Source organism: Ambystoma mexicanum, chromosome 12 (assembly GCF_040938575.1).
Source record: "Ambystoma mexicanum isolate Mex_15411 chromosome 12, UKY_AmexF1_1, whole genome shotgun sequence".
NCBI lineage: Eukaryota > Metazoa > Chordata > Amphibia > Caudata > Ambystomatidae > Ambystoma > Ambystoma mexicanum.
The window spans coordinates 831,557,607-831,573,117 of record NC_090936.1 but is presented as its reverse complement, the minus strand read 5'-3'; the positions used below and the strand labels follow the sequence as shown (position 1 = coordinate 831,573,117).

At 43.7% G+C, this 15,511-nt stretch overlaps 1 protein-coding gene across 2 annotated transcripts in view; it reads left to right on the top strand.

Annotated features, from left to right (window-relative positions):
- LRRIQ1 (leucine rich repeats and IQ motif containing 1) overlaps window positions 1-15,511 on the top strand; it is a 2,234,608-nt gene that overhangs the window by 442,831 nt on the left and 1,776,266 nt on the right. For both annotated transcript variants that reach the window (XM_069629324.1, XM_069629323.1), the window contains exon 7: window positions 2,313-3,587. In XM_069629324.1, the coding sequence (XP_069485425.1) occupies window positions 2,313-3,587 (1,275 nt within the window). The remainder of the gene's footprint in view (window positions 1-2,312; window positions 3,588-15,511) is intronic.

The following is a 15,511-nucleotide window of genomic DNA, read 5'->3' as shown; positions in this document are numbered from 1 at the left end:
GAACCCCAATGTTTTGTGGAACTGTTTTGAACGTTGGGAAGGGATCCATGAGGTTGTGGGAAACTTTCTTGAACTTGAAGGAGGGGAGCTAAAAAGTAAGCCAAGAGCTGGAAGAACTTTGTTTGGAACACTATTTATTTTATTGCTAACATCCCTACACATTGGGCCTCATTACATGTGACCCAGTCCAGTAATAAAGGTGCTGGTAACAAGTTACTGACACCTTTGTGCTGGTAACAAGTTACTGGCACCTCTACTGGACCGGGTCACTGTGAGTCTGACGGTAGGGGCACTGAACTACCAACATGCCTGACCTGCCGGGATCACAGGCCCCTACCGGCAGGTTTTTCACTGAAGCACCAGCCCAGTTAACAGTGCCAGTGCTTCAGGGTTCCCACTCCCATGGAGTCCAGTTGGACTCCATGGGAATGGGAACTTACCGTACCGCCTCCTATTATGATATCCCGGTAGCACCGGGATGTCAGATGGCGGTAGCGGTAATACAGGGTTGGCGGCAAGCCTCCAGTAGCACCAGCGGGTTACTGCCAACCTCTAATGAGGGCCATTGTTTAGATTTAGTTGAGAGGGCAAGTATAGGTTTTGGACACAGACAGACTTTTAAGTTGAACTCTTTGACTCAGACTTTCCTTAGTATTTTTAGGTAGGGAAATCCCACCTTAGTTTAAGGCAAGTTACGCTTTCAACCATCCTGACATTTAACACTTTTGTTTGAACTTTGAATCTGTTGTCTGTGTCTTGCTTCTTGATTTCTTTACACAGTTTATGGTCACAGAATGGCAAGCCTTTCTCCCCAGGGCTTAGTTTGCTCCTGCCTTAAGGTTTTCCACTCTAGGCTCTCCAGCCCTGGGCTACCATTTACCAGGTAACGACTGTCTCAATCTTCAGATACTGAGTTCCCTTCTTCCGGGTTAAACCTTCCAGTGTTTTCTTCTGGGACTGCTTCTTGCCGGCAACCGTTCCCTCAGCTTTCTGGTCCTTGGAGATCTTCCCTTGTAATAAGGTATTGTAGGAGAACACATCTGTTTCCTCCCAATCAACATCACTGACTGACGTTTCCTAGCCTCTTTCTTACCCATGAGGATGCAGAATATTTTCAAAAATTGATTGTTATAAGCAGACTCTTGTATCTCTCCCCAGGATTGGTTATTCCTTTCTAGAGTCTTAACTTTGCTATTGGGGTTTAATAGGGACTGTGAAGTCTCCTAGGAGTCCAGTGTGCAATGTCATATTGGAAAGTCCCTTATGGTGTTTAGCGTCTCTGTTGCCTTCTGCAGCCTCTTCTTGTGAATACAACGTATCCTGCAATGTGGAGTCTCAAGTGTATGTTTGGCATGTCCCACCTGAGTCTGGTTATGGTCAAGTAAGTCCACTCATCTTGGTTTGCAAACTCTGTGGATTCACGTAGTGTCATCAGCAACTCATCTATTTATGTACTCCTGTCCATCAACTAGCCTGTTACTGGATGATGTATTCTGGGAATTGGAGGACCCAGAGTTTAGAATACATCAGGTTGTACTTGAGGAGAGGATGTCTCCCTGTGGGGACAGTGGGCTGACAGGATCGCTCCTCATCCATCCTCTGGGTGACACATCAGATGGCTGCCGGACCACTCCATTAACTAGTGGCTCAATTCCATCACAAGTTAAGATGGGGAGCTTGGGGGACTCATCACAAGTGGTATCTATTGAAAAATATTGACTGAAAAGTTATGTGCCTCATTACAAGTTTACCGGTATCCCGCCACTAAATCGGGTGGGGTACCGGCTAAAGCACTTAACGTTACTGGCAGCTGATATGCTGGAAATTCCAGCATATTACAGGTGCCGGCAACGGTAGGATAATCCCCATTCCATGGAGTCCATAAAATGTTTCCGGTGGGGTGCCTGAGTTAGCTCCAGCTCTTGCTAGAGGTATATCAGGCCACCTCAAGTTTGTCAGGGCTACTGAGCAAGTGACAGACACCGAAAGTCTTAAGCAGCACTGGCAGCGCAGTACTTTATTCATGCTAATTTATGGGCTTAAAATCTCATTTAGAAGTTCTGTTTTTCTTTCTTTTGAGGTGATCATTGTGCTTGTGTTTTTATTAATGATGAAATTGCAAATCACGTGACATTTGTACTTGAAATCCTAAAGACCTACAACAATTTTTCAATTAATATTTAGCAAGTTTTATTCTGTGAGCTGAATTTGAACAAATAATTTGTTATTTTGTTATATTCAAATGATGCATATCATTTTTTCTTGATCAACTGAACATTCTCTATTCAAATATTCCTGTTCCTTTTGCCTAGGAATTGATAAATCGATTGCAACAAATAATGCATGAAGAAAAGAAGATATTTGAAGAGCAGAAGGAGAAAGAAAGGCAAATTAAACAAGCATTGCAGTGTAAAGCAGCAACCAAAATCCAAGCAAGGTTTAGAGGTTTTCTGGTCTACAGAAAATTTTCTCCCAGAATAAAGACACTAACAGAAGAAAATAGAAAGAAAAAAGAACTGCAGAAAAAAATGGATGAGGAAAGGAAAGCGTTGAAAGCAAAAATTAAACGACAACTTGAGGAGAAAAAGCAAAAAGAAGAAGAGAGAAAACTGAAAGAGGAAGAGGAGAGCAAATTACTCCAAGAAATAAAAAAGAATGAATGTATTAAGCTGGAAATGCGTCGCCAGGAATATGAAAAGAAGAAAGAAGCAGAAAAGCAGAGACTTGAAAGAGAGAAACAACTTAAGCTTGAAGAACAGAAGCAAATTGAAGAGAGGAAGCAAAAAGAGAAAACCGCTCGGAACAATTTGGAAGGAAAAAAAAGCAAAACGCAAGTAAATAAGTCATTCTCAGAAACTGATGGAGGTCATGAGCTGGACAAAGGGCCTGAAGTGTGTCGAGAAGAGCCAGTTATTGAAAGCGAACTAGAAAAGGACCACCGGAAAGGAAAAGAAGAAATAAATGAAGTAATATCAAAACGGTGTGACAAGAAAGAACAGTTGAGTATAGTGAGTGAAAGCACTGAACAGCAGTCAAAAGCATCACAAAAAAACAGTGCACATCAAGAAAACTCTGCAGAAATGAAAGATAGAGTAACAAAGTTGTTGCGGCATACACTAAAAACACAGGACAGAGATGTAGAAATTGGCCCTAAAATTAAGGGTCATGTCACAAAAGGCAGCGAACTTGCAATCTCTTATAATACCCAAACCATGGAAACTTGGCATATACAAGAAGCTGTAGATGGCCAGCCCATCAACAAAGCTCTGTCTAAAGGCCAGTCTTTCAGGCAGGAAGAAATCAATTGCAATGATGTGGCACCACTTGATAATGTTAGTCATGGTACAGAAATTCCAGAAATTAAAGAAAATGATTATCCCCGCCAGCATCTGCTTCCAGATCACATCGAAGAGAAGCGGCTGGAATGGATGAAAAACTGCATCCCGTGGTCTAGAGTTTTGAGTGAAAACCAAAGAAAGAAAGTAATGACAAAAAGTAGGCCACGGAAGAGCTCTGCTGCCCACAAACTGCCTCCTTTAAGTGCAGAAATCATCTTGAAAACAGGCCCTTGGCATGCCTTAAAGCAGGTAATTAAATGTGTTTGTTATAATAATCTATGTGATGATCAAATAGGTGGTGACACCAAAATGTTCAACAACAAACATTTTCTAGAATGCTTGAATAGGAATGTTTTGATTCTTTTAAAAGCATGGTGGCACGCATTATATATGCTTCCCTTCATTTATTACCTGCCCAGCGTCTCATGGGAAATGCTGTAGTTTAAACAAAATAAGTAATCTCAAAACACTGTTTTACCAACTTTCACTCCTGTTGTCAAACCTTCTCCAGACTCAGCCTCATTCTCGTTCTTTAATCCAGATAACATATCTGACAGGATCTATTCGAAAAGCTCAACCGACCAAAATTATAATGTGGGATAGCCAGTCCAAATGCAATTTTGATATGAATGAAGAACATTAAAAACACCTCCTTCCCAATGTTTCCTTAGGAAGGTTTCACCTTAGTCCTGAAAGGAACAAAAACAGGTTCAGTGTAAACCAGGGAGGTCAATGTAAATAATCATTCATCAAACAGCAATTGTTTATCACATTAAATATTGGTCATATTCATGCTGCCATAACATACATTAAAATGCTAGAAATATGCACAATTTAGGCTGCTAAGCCTTTACTGTCAGAATGTATGTCAACAGTGTGTGTGTGACGGAATCCTTTGCTTGAGGCTGTGGAATGGGACTGGGGTGACCTGGTGTTCAGGCACCACTATCCTCTTTGTGATTGTTGGGATACAAGGGCAACGTCCTAGTCAGGCTAAGAGATTTGGACTGCAAAAAATATAAAATATATTAGCAGGCATCCTAATGCTAGCAGTTCTCATTGGGTGCAGCAGAATGCACATGTACCCATTTGTAGTTAGCTTTGACACATTTTAGAAACACCATATAGAAAGAGTAACAATGTATTCATGTTGCGGTTGCAGTAGTTCAAGATAGGGTGATGTATCATTTAGCAGTAGTCTATGGTGTTAAGTTTGAAGGGATGTGTGAGTAGGTAGATGACATAGGTTGGCATATGAGATGGAGTCAGAGAAGTGTTGTCGTAAATGCAAGGTCCTGGGGCTAAGGTAGAAAGGGTTCCACCATGTTGGATTTTAGGGCATGTTACAGGATGTGTTTTTGAAAGTATGAGAAACAACTTCAACATGTAACTGTGGCTCTGTCCAGTTAATCCTGAGATAAGTCCCCTTTCCTTCCCCCCCAGACAGAAGTTCTGATGTCAGGGTCACAGGCAGCTGCGCTGTGTCGATAACAGTTAATTCAGTCAAGCTGCAGAGCTCTGAGGAGCTGGGAAAGGAATGTTGGGTCCAGGGAGGAAGGATGTTCCATTGAAGGTTACATTCATGTGAGCAGGGCCTGGGGCTCGGTGATGCCAAGAGGCTTGGTGAAGATTCAGAGCACTACTGCCCTCACCCAAAGAGTGGTAATCCTATTTTAACTGTGGACTCAGCACTCTAGGGACGAATAAATATGTGAAATTCAGACATACGAGTTTTGCCCCAATCTCGTCATTCATGTGCATATGAGTTGTCAGTGAGAGGAGGGGCAAGGCATGCTAGGACTGTACCGTGATTTGGGATGAATGGAGCATTGGTAATGCCAATACATTTATCTGCAAGATTAGTGAGTTGTTTATGTGTACCAAACTATCTGGTATAATTAGAAGGGCCATTGTATTATCAAAGCTGAGTTGACCTTACTATTCACACTTTGATCATGAGCCGACAGAGGGGTGCACATCATGTCATGGTCAAGAATATTTTACTTGTTAAAGAAATTTATTATGGTAACAATGTACCTGGGAGTTAATCAACTCCTAAGTTTCATAGTGGCAATGTAGTAGGTCACGTGTTTAGGGGAATGTGTTTAGATAATGTGGGATAATTGAAATCGGACGCGCATGCTGATTGGATGGTGAAAAGCGTGAGGTGCGTCAGATTTTTGGGAAACGCCCACCATGTTGGATTTGCGCACAGTGCCCGTTGTCAACGAACATCGCAGTAAAATCATATTAAACAACACAGCATTGCATTTGTCAATCTAATGAAACAATCTCTGGGGAGGTATGGGGTGATGAGGATGGGATGGGATATGGCCATAAAAAATGGGCGGTTCTCCACCTTGAAAGTTCACAAACAGTTCGGGACATCCCTGTAATGTTCACAAACATCTGAGATGTTCGAGCCATTCATGCATATTTTTGCATTACGGGGTTGGTGAAAAGCATTTTCTGGATGGGTATAACTTTGTCGCCACTCCTGTATGTAATCTTGTGATATTATTCTAGACGTGACCTTGAATGGTTCTACAAAGGTTGGTGCTATTTTTCCTTGAGGGAAAAAAATTAAAGGGGATCCCAAAATATTTGAAAGGCTTATAAATTCGGTGCCGTTTCTTGAATCTGCACAAAAGTTTGCAAAAAGATTTAATACCCAGATTTGAATGTTTTTAGAAAGTTTGGTCCGATTTTGTGAAGAGGGAGCAAAATCAGAGGGGGGGTTTCAACATTTTTAGTTGGGTTATAACTTTGTTGCCGTTTGTTGAATGTGTACGAAAGATTATAGAAAGATTGTAGACCAAACCCTGAATTTTTCTGCAAAGTCAGAATGGATTTTGTCAACTAGGAGCAAAGTTATATGACTATTGTATGTATGTACATTTAGACACTTTTTTTTTTAAAACAAAAAGGATGGATTTGCAGGAAAGTTGTGCAAGGAGCATTGGCAAGGACTTGAAAGCATGGTTTTGCAAATGTGTCTGTGTTTTATTTTTTGGAAAGTGTCATAATGTAGGTACAAAAAATAGTGATATACCATAGGTGACTGAGGTATAGCCGGTGCCAGTGGCCAGATTGTCGGAGTCATGGCCAAAGGCCATGCCTCGGATAATCTGGCTACTGGCCATCACCACGAGGGACTGGAAATGGGGTTAAAGTGGACATGGCCACCAGGGAATGGCTATGTGGTGAGGTTTTTCAAATTGGGATATGGATTTGTATGGGAAAATACATTTTGGCTGTGGCTAAAATTCTGTCTGTGCTGCACAGCATTGCATGAACAGTTCGCCCTGACTATCGCTGCATGCACTCCGAGACAATGATAATCGGCAGATAATTACCAAGCACGGCAAACCAGGTGCCCTCGTGGTCACCAGGCCACCATTGGAAATCATTACCCACCCTTATTTGTGTCCATAGTGGGACAAGATATTGGCATTGGATGCTGGGCTCATTTCCACAACCTTACAGCACTGACTGGTCTACAATCCACATGCCTTGAGAAAGACTGTAGAGAGTTGAATTACATGTCGGCTGAGTTCTAACAATAAATATAGCATCAATAATGGTTTTCAAGACTGCTTTATTATGACAACAATTACTTATTGAATAACCCAGTGCTGAGGTGAACATGGCCCACTCTCCTATTCCAAACTTAACACTTGAAGAAGGAAGGGCACCTTCACAAAAGAACCCCATCACCAGCAGCAGGGTGATCTGTTTAAAGTACTAGACGAAGCGCAGTGATCTACCCATTCTACGGCCCTGCAATTACTTGATAATCGTGTACTTTGATTTAATTATTGCAGCATGGCCGAACCCTAGGATTTAATGGGAAGAAATATTTTGCTTGCGGCTACAGCCTGAAGTGCTGTACTAAATTGTAATTGTTTATTTATACAGCGCTTATACACAGGTGGAGTGCTTCTAAGCGCTTCAAGGTGGGAAGGGTACAAGAGAATACAGTAATCATTCTTAGGCTTTGAAGTTTCTGAATGATCTAAACAGAAACACTAGTATACTAGGCCTGACAACCTTTCTCCTGGTGCAAGTGCTTTAAGTGTTAAGTTGCAACAAACCTAGGGAGGGGGATAGAAAGAAGGCGGGGAGGACAGGACAGACTAATTTACTTGTCCTAGTACATTTAGGTCATGCATTGGTACAAACAAAGGAGCAAGGAAGAGGGGGAACAAACGCTTACGTCCAACAGGGTCCTGGGTTAAGTGCAGAGAGGTTGCCTCCGTTATGGAGCGCATGCTGAAAAGTGCAGTAATGCTGTACCTAGTGCAGTGGCCCGGAGGCAAGTGCAACAAATAGCAGGGGGGCCTGGGACCTGCAAGGCTCTGGAGGTGAACGAGGCAACCAGTTAGCAAAAAACTGACTAGAGTAGGGAGGGGAAGGATGAAGGAGGGTGGAGAGAAAAAGAACGGAGGTTAGCAGGGGAGAGGGAGAGAGAAGGAGGAAGAGAAGAGGGAGGTCTTGAGGAGTTTCCGGAACTTAAGGTGCTCTGGCTCAAGACGGAGAGAGGCAGGGGGGCTGTTCCAGAAGGAGGCACCTGCAGAGGATAAAGATCTATCCCCAAATCTCTGTTTGTGAAAGCGGCTCACCCGCAGAGAGTTGGAGCAGGACGAGTGCAGGCCTCTAGAAGGAGATTATTTCGGAATACAGCATTGTAGATAGTGAGGACCCTGGCCCCAGAAAACCTTGTGGATTATGCCGAAGGTCTTGAACTTTATCCTTGCAGCCATGGGGAGCCAGTGGAGGGATTTCAGCGCCAGAGAGAGGCGGTCCCTGGGCTTGAAGCCAATGATAAGTCTTGCAGTTCTGTATGAGTTGTAGAGGAAAGAGAGTGGAAGTAGGAAGATTGAGGAAGAGGATGTTGCAATAGTCCAGCCTAGAGAGAACCACAGCTCTCAATCTGGTGAGCCTCTGGGGAAATTGAGAAAAGGTAGAATACCCATGAGGAGGTGCAGTTGGTAGTGGGACTTTTTGGAGATGTCTGTGTTGTGAGGAGAGTGGAGTCGAATGATGACCCCAAGGTTTCTTGCCTCATTGGTAGGTGAGGGCACAGGGCCAAGGGAGGCCGGCCAGTGCTGGAGTGGGGAAGCGGGAGCAGGTGTGCCAATGAGGACTATCACTGTCTTATTGGCGTTCAGGCAGAGATCGTTAGCAGCACACCAGGACTGAATTGCGGATAGACAGTCATGGATGAGCGAAGGAGGAGGAGGAGGAGGAGGAGGAGGCTGAGGGGAGCATGAAAGAGAGCTGCGTGTCATCCACATAACACTGAAAGTTAGGGGTAAAGGTAGAGACCCTGTGGGCCAAGGGGGCCATGTAGATACTGAAGAGCCAGAGGGATCGGTTAGATCCCTGGGGGGGCACCACAGGAAGAGAGAGTGATAGAGGAGAGACAGGACCCAAGTTCCACCTTGGAGGGCCGGTCAGAGAGAAAGCGTGCAAGCCATGCCAGAGCTTGATCTTTGATGGCCAGGGTATCACAGAGACGGGTTATCAGGATGTTGTGGTTTACTGTATCGAAAGCAGAAGAGAAATCAAGAAGAATGAGGACAAAGGGACAGTTACAGATTTGAGAGCAGGACTTCACTATTGTTCAGAAGAGCAGTTTCCGTGCCTCTGGATGCTCTAAAGCCAGACTGGTGGTCATGGAGACAACCAACAGATTCAGTTAGGAGGGTAAGTTGGGTGTTTGCCAGCTTCTCCAGGAGTTTTCCCAGGAAAGGGGTGATGGAGATCAGCAATAATTTGCCAGAATAGACGGGTCGGCTGAGGGTTTTTGATGCAGAGGGTGCACAAGAGAGTGCTTGAGAGGAGAGCGGGAAAACTCCAGTGGCAAAAGAGAGGTTGTAGAGGTCAGCCAAGGCTGGAGCAAGAGTGTCAATATTGTCCTTGATGGTTTTGGAGGGGCAGGAGTCCACCTGTTTGGAAGAGGCTTGCATATACCGGACTAGTCTAAGGACCTCATCAGGTGTGATGGGGGAGAGGGAGGTGAGAAGAGGGGCAGGGATAGGGGCGGCCGATGGTGGCCCAGGAAATGTTGGTGCAGGAGGGGAGCTGAAGAGAGAACGGACATTATGTCCTCTGTTTTGGTTGTCAAATGTGTGGCCAGTGCAGAGCAAAGTGCGTGGGTGGGTGCATTAGAGGATGTGGCTGCAGTAGGTTTGGTCAGCTCCTTGCAGACTTTAAAAAGCTTGGCCCTGTTGTTAGATGCCGCAGATATGCAGGCTTGAATGTAGACTCTTTTCTTGGAGCGGATGCAGAGTCTATATTGCCTTTGAAGAAGGCAGCAGGCAAGTTTGTCAGAGATTGAACCTGTACGAGGAGCATCAGCAAAGACCTGAAAGCATGGTTTTGTAAATCTGTAGTGTTTTATTTTTCCAAAATGTCCAAATGTAAGCACAAAAAATAGTGATATAAGTTTGGTGCATGGACATGGACAATGGGCCTGGCCCTCGGAAAGGATGAATGCCTACTCTGAGTTACTTATTGGGGTATGCGGCATGGCTGAAGCTCTAGGTTGAAATGGGGAAATAAAATGTGCTTGCGGCTGCAGTCTGGAGTACTGGACGGGATTGCAGCAAACATGCGCAAGGAGCATCAGAAAGGACCTTTGTAGGGGAGGACTGGTCCAAGAAGACCCCCCCTCGCCTACGCTTTCTCCCCAGGTGAGGACTGTGGCTCCTTTGGGCGTCCCCTCATGCCATGAACTTGTGCCCCCTATAGTGTGTAGGTTCTTCTGACGTTTTTTGTAAATATATACGCCTGTCTTTGCGATTGTCAGACAGAGCGCTCTCGGAGTTTGCAGAGTCCTTTGCATGCCCTATTCTGATTGATAAACTCCCATTTACGCTCACCCGCACTCTGTCTTGGCCTTATTCCCATTTTGGGAGAGTCCTTCATTGTCTCTCATTGCGGGGAGGATCGTGCTGTGTGGGGACGCTTGCCTTCACCTTAAAGGCCGATTTTGCAAATCTGTCATGTTTTATTCTTTTGAAAGTGTGGAACCGCAAGTTAAAGAAATAGTGATATAAGTTTGTTGCATGGACAATGGGCCTGACCCTCGGCAAGGATGAATGCATACTTTGATTTACTTATTGGGGCATGCGGCAGGGCCGAAGCTGTAGGTTTAAATGGGAAAACAATCATCTTGTGACTGCAAACCTGAGTGCTGGACGGGATTGCAGCAAAGTTGCAGGCATGCGGCATGGCTGAGGCTGAGGTTTATATGGGGGGAAAAAAATCTGCTTGTGTCTGCAGCGGGAGTGCTGGACGGGATTGCAGCAAAGTTGTGCGAGGAGCATCAACAAGGTCCTGAAAGGATGCTTTTGGAAATCTGTCCTGTGTTTTACATTTTTGAAAGTGTGGAAACGCAAGTACAAAAAATAGGGATATAGTTTGGTGCATGGACAATGTGCAAGCCCCTCGGCAAGGACGAATGTGTGATTTACTTATTTGGGCATGCGCCATGGCCGAAGCTGTAGGTTTAAATGGGGAAGAAAATCTGCTTGCGACTGCCGCCCGGAGTGCTGGACGGGATTGCAGCAAAGTTGTGCGAGGAACATCAATCTGTCCTGTGTTTTATTTTTTTGAAATTTTCGAAACCTAAGTACAAGAAATAGTGATAACACATTTCTGCCATGGGCAGAGGGCCTGGCCTGCGGTAAGGACAAATGTCTACTCTGATTTGCCTATTGGGTTATGCGCTGCTGAAAACGACTCACATAAGTATGAGTTGCAAAAAATATGATTGTTAAAGGATGTTTATAGTTGTTTCATATATATTAAAAGAGGAATTATTAATAACTCATATACATTGATGTAACATTATGAAACATTTTCATGTATGAAAACGTATTCAATTGACAGAAATAATTTTGTTAAAGGGACATTACGGTTATGATGTGCCCAATCCTTGGGACTCCTCTGCCCCAGCAGCAAGCTAGTGGCCTCCCACCTTGGGATCCTTTGGCACTTCCCTCCTGGACTCCCATGAGCACTTGTCCATCCGTACTGCCCCTTTTATTTATGCACTTCTGCCAGTGCATTTATAGGAGCACCATGTACAATGTTTTGGAATAGGTATGGGAAATGTTGGTGGGTGGAAGTTAGGCTATATGTACAGTTTGGTGGATATGTGTGCATGGTTTAGAGCAGGCAATGAGGGAGTGTTACAAACAAAACAGTAAAAAGAGTAGAAGGGCTGTTTTGTGTGATGGTGTGCATGTGCAATCCGGGTTTTATAGTAAGGCATGGGCAAGATAGGGGGAATGCAGAGACTGGGGTAATGCAGAGACTGTGGATAGTTAAACAGGGCAATGGATTATGGTGTTCATTGTATACTAGAGAGACGAATTTCAGACAGAAATGTGTTTGTGCTCTTTTCTTTTTCTCTATTATACAATTGTGCATTATTTCCATTAGCATAGTAGAAAATGGTAATGGGAATGTTGGAGAAACTTATTGAATCTAACTATTTTACTGAAAAAAGTAAAGTAGATGGAGTCTATAAGCTTATTATTTTTTTAGTTGTGTGTTTTTGACTGTGAAAGGTGGTTCCTAAAGAAACCTGTTTTTAAGTTTTTTTTATTTTTATTTATTTGCAGGAGAGGCCAGAAAGTATAGTGGGGAGGGAAATGAGGGAAGGGGCACCTGCCACACATATGGATGGGCAGTGGACAGGGGAAGATGTTGCACGTGTGTTAAATCTAAGGTACAGGGCAGTGTTTCTCATGCTCCTTGATGACAGCTTCAAAAGCACTTCGAAATTGCTCACCCCTGGAGATTGGTGTGTTGCAGTATTTACAGAGTACTGTTGTTTTCGAAAGATTTGGATCAACAGCCTCTTTTCTTGTTTGCTAGGTAGCTGATGGGATTTTGTGTGCCACCGAAGTAGGTTGTGTGGTAACAGCATTGATTGAGGAAGATGAGGTAGAGAAAGCCTATTATTTTCTAAGAAAGGAACAGTCTTTCTGAGAGCATTGCAGTGGTTGGATTTGGTGTCGTGGTGCATGAAGGTGGTCCCGCAGGAGTACTGTCCAGGTAGTCCGTGACTGAGTACAACGCTGCACTCAGTGCATTTCACTTTCGTAGCTTTAGCCTTTGGTACATGCCCAACAGTGTTAAAGAACTGCCACACCCATGATTCTCTCTGGGTGCTAGAGGTAGGCACTTCCTCTACCTCATCTTCTTCGCCACCGAAATAAGGTAAGTGGGGGGGTGAAATAAAAAATAGGACAGAGGGTGGTGAGGAAGGGGGAAGTATGGATGGACAAGTGCTCATGAGAACCCAGGAGGGAAATGCCAAGGTGGGACGCCACTGGGTCTACTGCAGCAGGGTAGTCCCAAGGGTGGGATGCATCATAACCATAACATCCCTTTAATAACGTTTTTTCTGTCAATTTAATAGGTTTTTGTAAGTCAAAATGGTTCATGGTGTTAAATCACTATATATGTTATTAATAATTATTCTTTTCATATATATGAAAGAACTACAAACCTCCTTTAAGAGACATATGTTTTGCAACACATACTTATTTCTGTCGTTATCAGCAGCGGATGCTGGGGATGGAAATCAATGTTCAATTGCCTAGGGCATAAGGCTCCACCATGAACCTAGCCAAACCAAACCACCCCTATTATTCACTGCACCTACCCTGCATCCTAGCTCTGTGTCTACTATACCCTTAATGTAACCAATGTCCAGTGCTCATGGCTTGCAACCATGGCCAGTCTCCAAATCCATGGGTCATAGGCTTCGGCCATGCCGCATTCCCCAATTAGCAAATCAGAGTACACATTTGGGTTTGCCGAGGGCCAGGCCCATTACCCAGACACCAAATGTATATCACTAGTTTTTCTACTTACATTCTTACACTTTCACACAAAAAATGACATATTTCAAAAAACATGATTTTATATCCTTGCTAATACTCATCGCACAAGTTTGTTGTAATCTAGTCCACCACTTAAGGCTGTAACCGCAAGCAGAATATTTTTTCCCATTCAAACCACTGCTTTGGCCTTGCCACATGCCCAAATAAGCAAATTACAGTAGACATTTCTTCTTGCTCACGGCCAGGGCCGTTGCCCAGACACCAATGTTATATCACTGTGTTGTGTACTTCCATTTTACACTAAAAAAAAAAGAAATGTACATATTTGCAAAACCATGATTTCCAGTTCTTGCTGACCCTCCTTGTGCATATTTGCTGCAAACCCAACCAGCACTTCAACCTGTACCGACAAACATTTTTTTTTCCCTTTCAAACCAATGCCAATTTCAAAAAACTTTACCACACAGCCAGTCACTAGTGGCCATGCCCACTTTAACTCCATTGCTGATCCCTGGTAGTCATGGCCAGTAGCCAGATTGTCCGGGCCATGGCCTTAGTCCATGGCACAGACAATCTGCCCATTGCCCATACCCACAGGCTATACCTCAGTCACCAAAGGGATATCACATTTTTTTCTACCTACATTATGACACTTATCAAAAAATAAATCATGGACACATTTGCAAAACCATACTTTCAGGTGCTTGCCAATACTCCTTACGCGAGTTTGCTGCAAATCGGGAGCATAACTCAGGGGCAACGCACTCACCTTGGAAGCAAGACGATGTGGAGCAACACAGGTCCGATCCCCAGGTCTGTGCCTAGAAACCTCTGGGTATTAAGCACGTTATAAATAACCACTTACAATTACAATGAAATTCCAAGATTTCATGCAGTTTCGTTGAGTGGCGCCAAAGTTGTAAACCATCTAAGAACTGCTTTTCACCAACCCTTTAATGCAGAAATAGGCATAGATATCCCCGAGCATCTCAGATGTTCGCGAACATCACAGTACTGCCCCGGACATCCGTACTGTTCGCGGACATCAGAGTTGAAAAGCAATAACAGTTTGTGGGGCTTTTTAAGGCCATATCCCAGCACATCCTCATCATCCCTCACCTCACCAGAGATTGTTTCACTAGTTTGGCAAGTGCAACGTTGTGTTTTTAATATGTTTTTACTGCATTGTTCGTGAACACCTGCAGCTTTCTGCGAATCCAACATGGCTGAAGTTTCGGAAAATCTGACACACCGCACACTTTTCAACATCCAATAAGCAAGCGTGACCAGTGACCGCAGACTTTACGTCAGCTCCTGGACCAATTGGAGGCCCGCCCGCTGACCGAACAGGGAAGTGGGTCCCTGGACCAAACCCAAATATCACAAATTATTTTGTACCTACTTTTTAGTCATTTCAAAAAAACCTACTGAATGGATTTACACCAAATTCACAAAAGCACAGTGTTGGGACCAAGCCGCTGCTCCTGGCGCAAATTTGGTGAAAACCCTTCCAACGGTTTGGGCTCTAGGCGTGAGTAAATCTTTTTCTCCTTTGCGTCCCTGGGAAAAACCACACATTTTGGGAACCCCTATAACTTTGCACCCCCATAACGAAATCTCACCAAACTTCGCAGAATCAATCTGACTGGGCCAAATACTTTTTTGGCAAAGTTTTGTGAGGATTCGTCCAGGGGCGCAAAGTTATAAACTGCCCAAAAAATGCTCTTCCTATGAGTTGACCAACTTAAACATAACTACAGGGCCGCTACCGCAGGCCCTGAAATATATATGTTGAGCATTGAGATACATAGGAAACCCAAATACCCAAAAAATTAATTGCTAATAACTTTTGACCCGCATGACGGATTTGGCTGAAAGTTTGCAAACAGACTGTGTCATGCCCTCCTCCACCCACCTGGGAATTTTGTGAAAGATCCGTTAAACAATTAAAAAGTTACTAAGAACGTTAAAAAACACTGTTTTTTAGTCACCATTCATTTTCCCATAGAGAGAAAAGTAAACATTTTGTTCCAGTGCACAGCCAAAACTGCTGGATGGAATTGGACCAGGTACGAAACAAATTGGACACAAAGTGTTGAATAGATTTCCGGGGGCGGGAGGTATGGGGTTATTCTGTCCAGTAGTTGATATTTACTTTTAAAAGCTCTATTCGATTAAAAACCTTTAGCACCAGTTCATTATGACAAACTCACAGAAAAAGTTAAAATATTTGCGATTATATAAAATAAAGCAAAAAATGTCATTCATTTGGGTAACTGACACCATAAATAAATATACAGCAATATA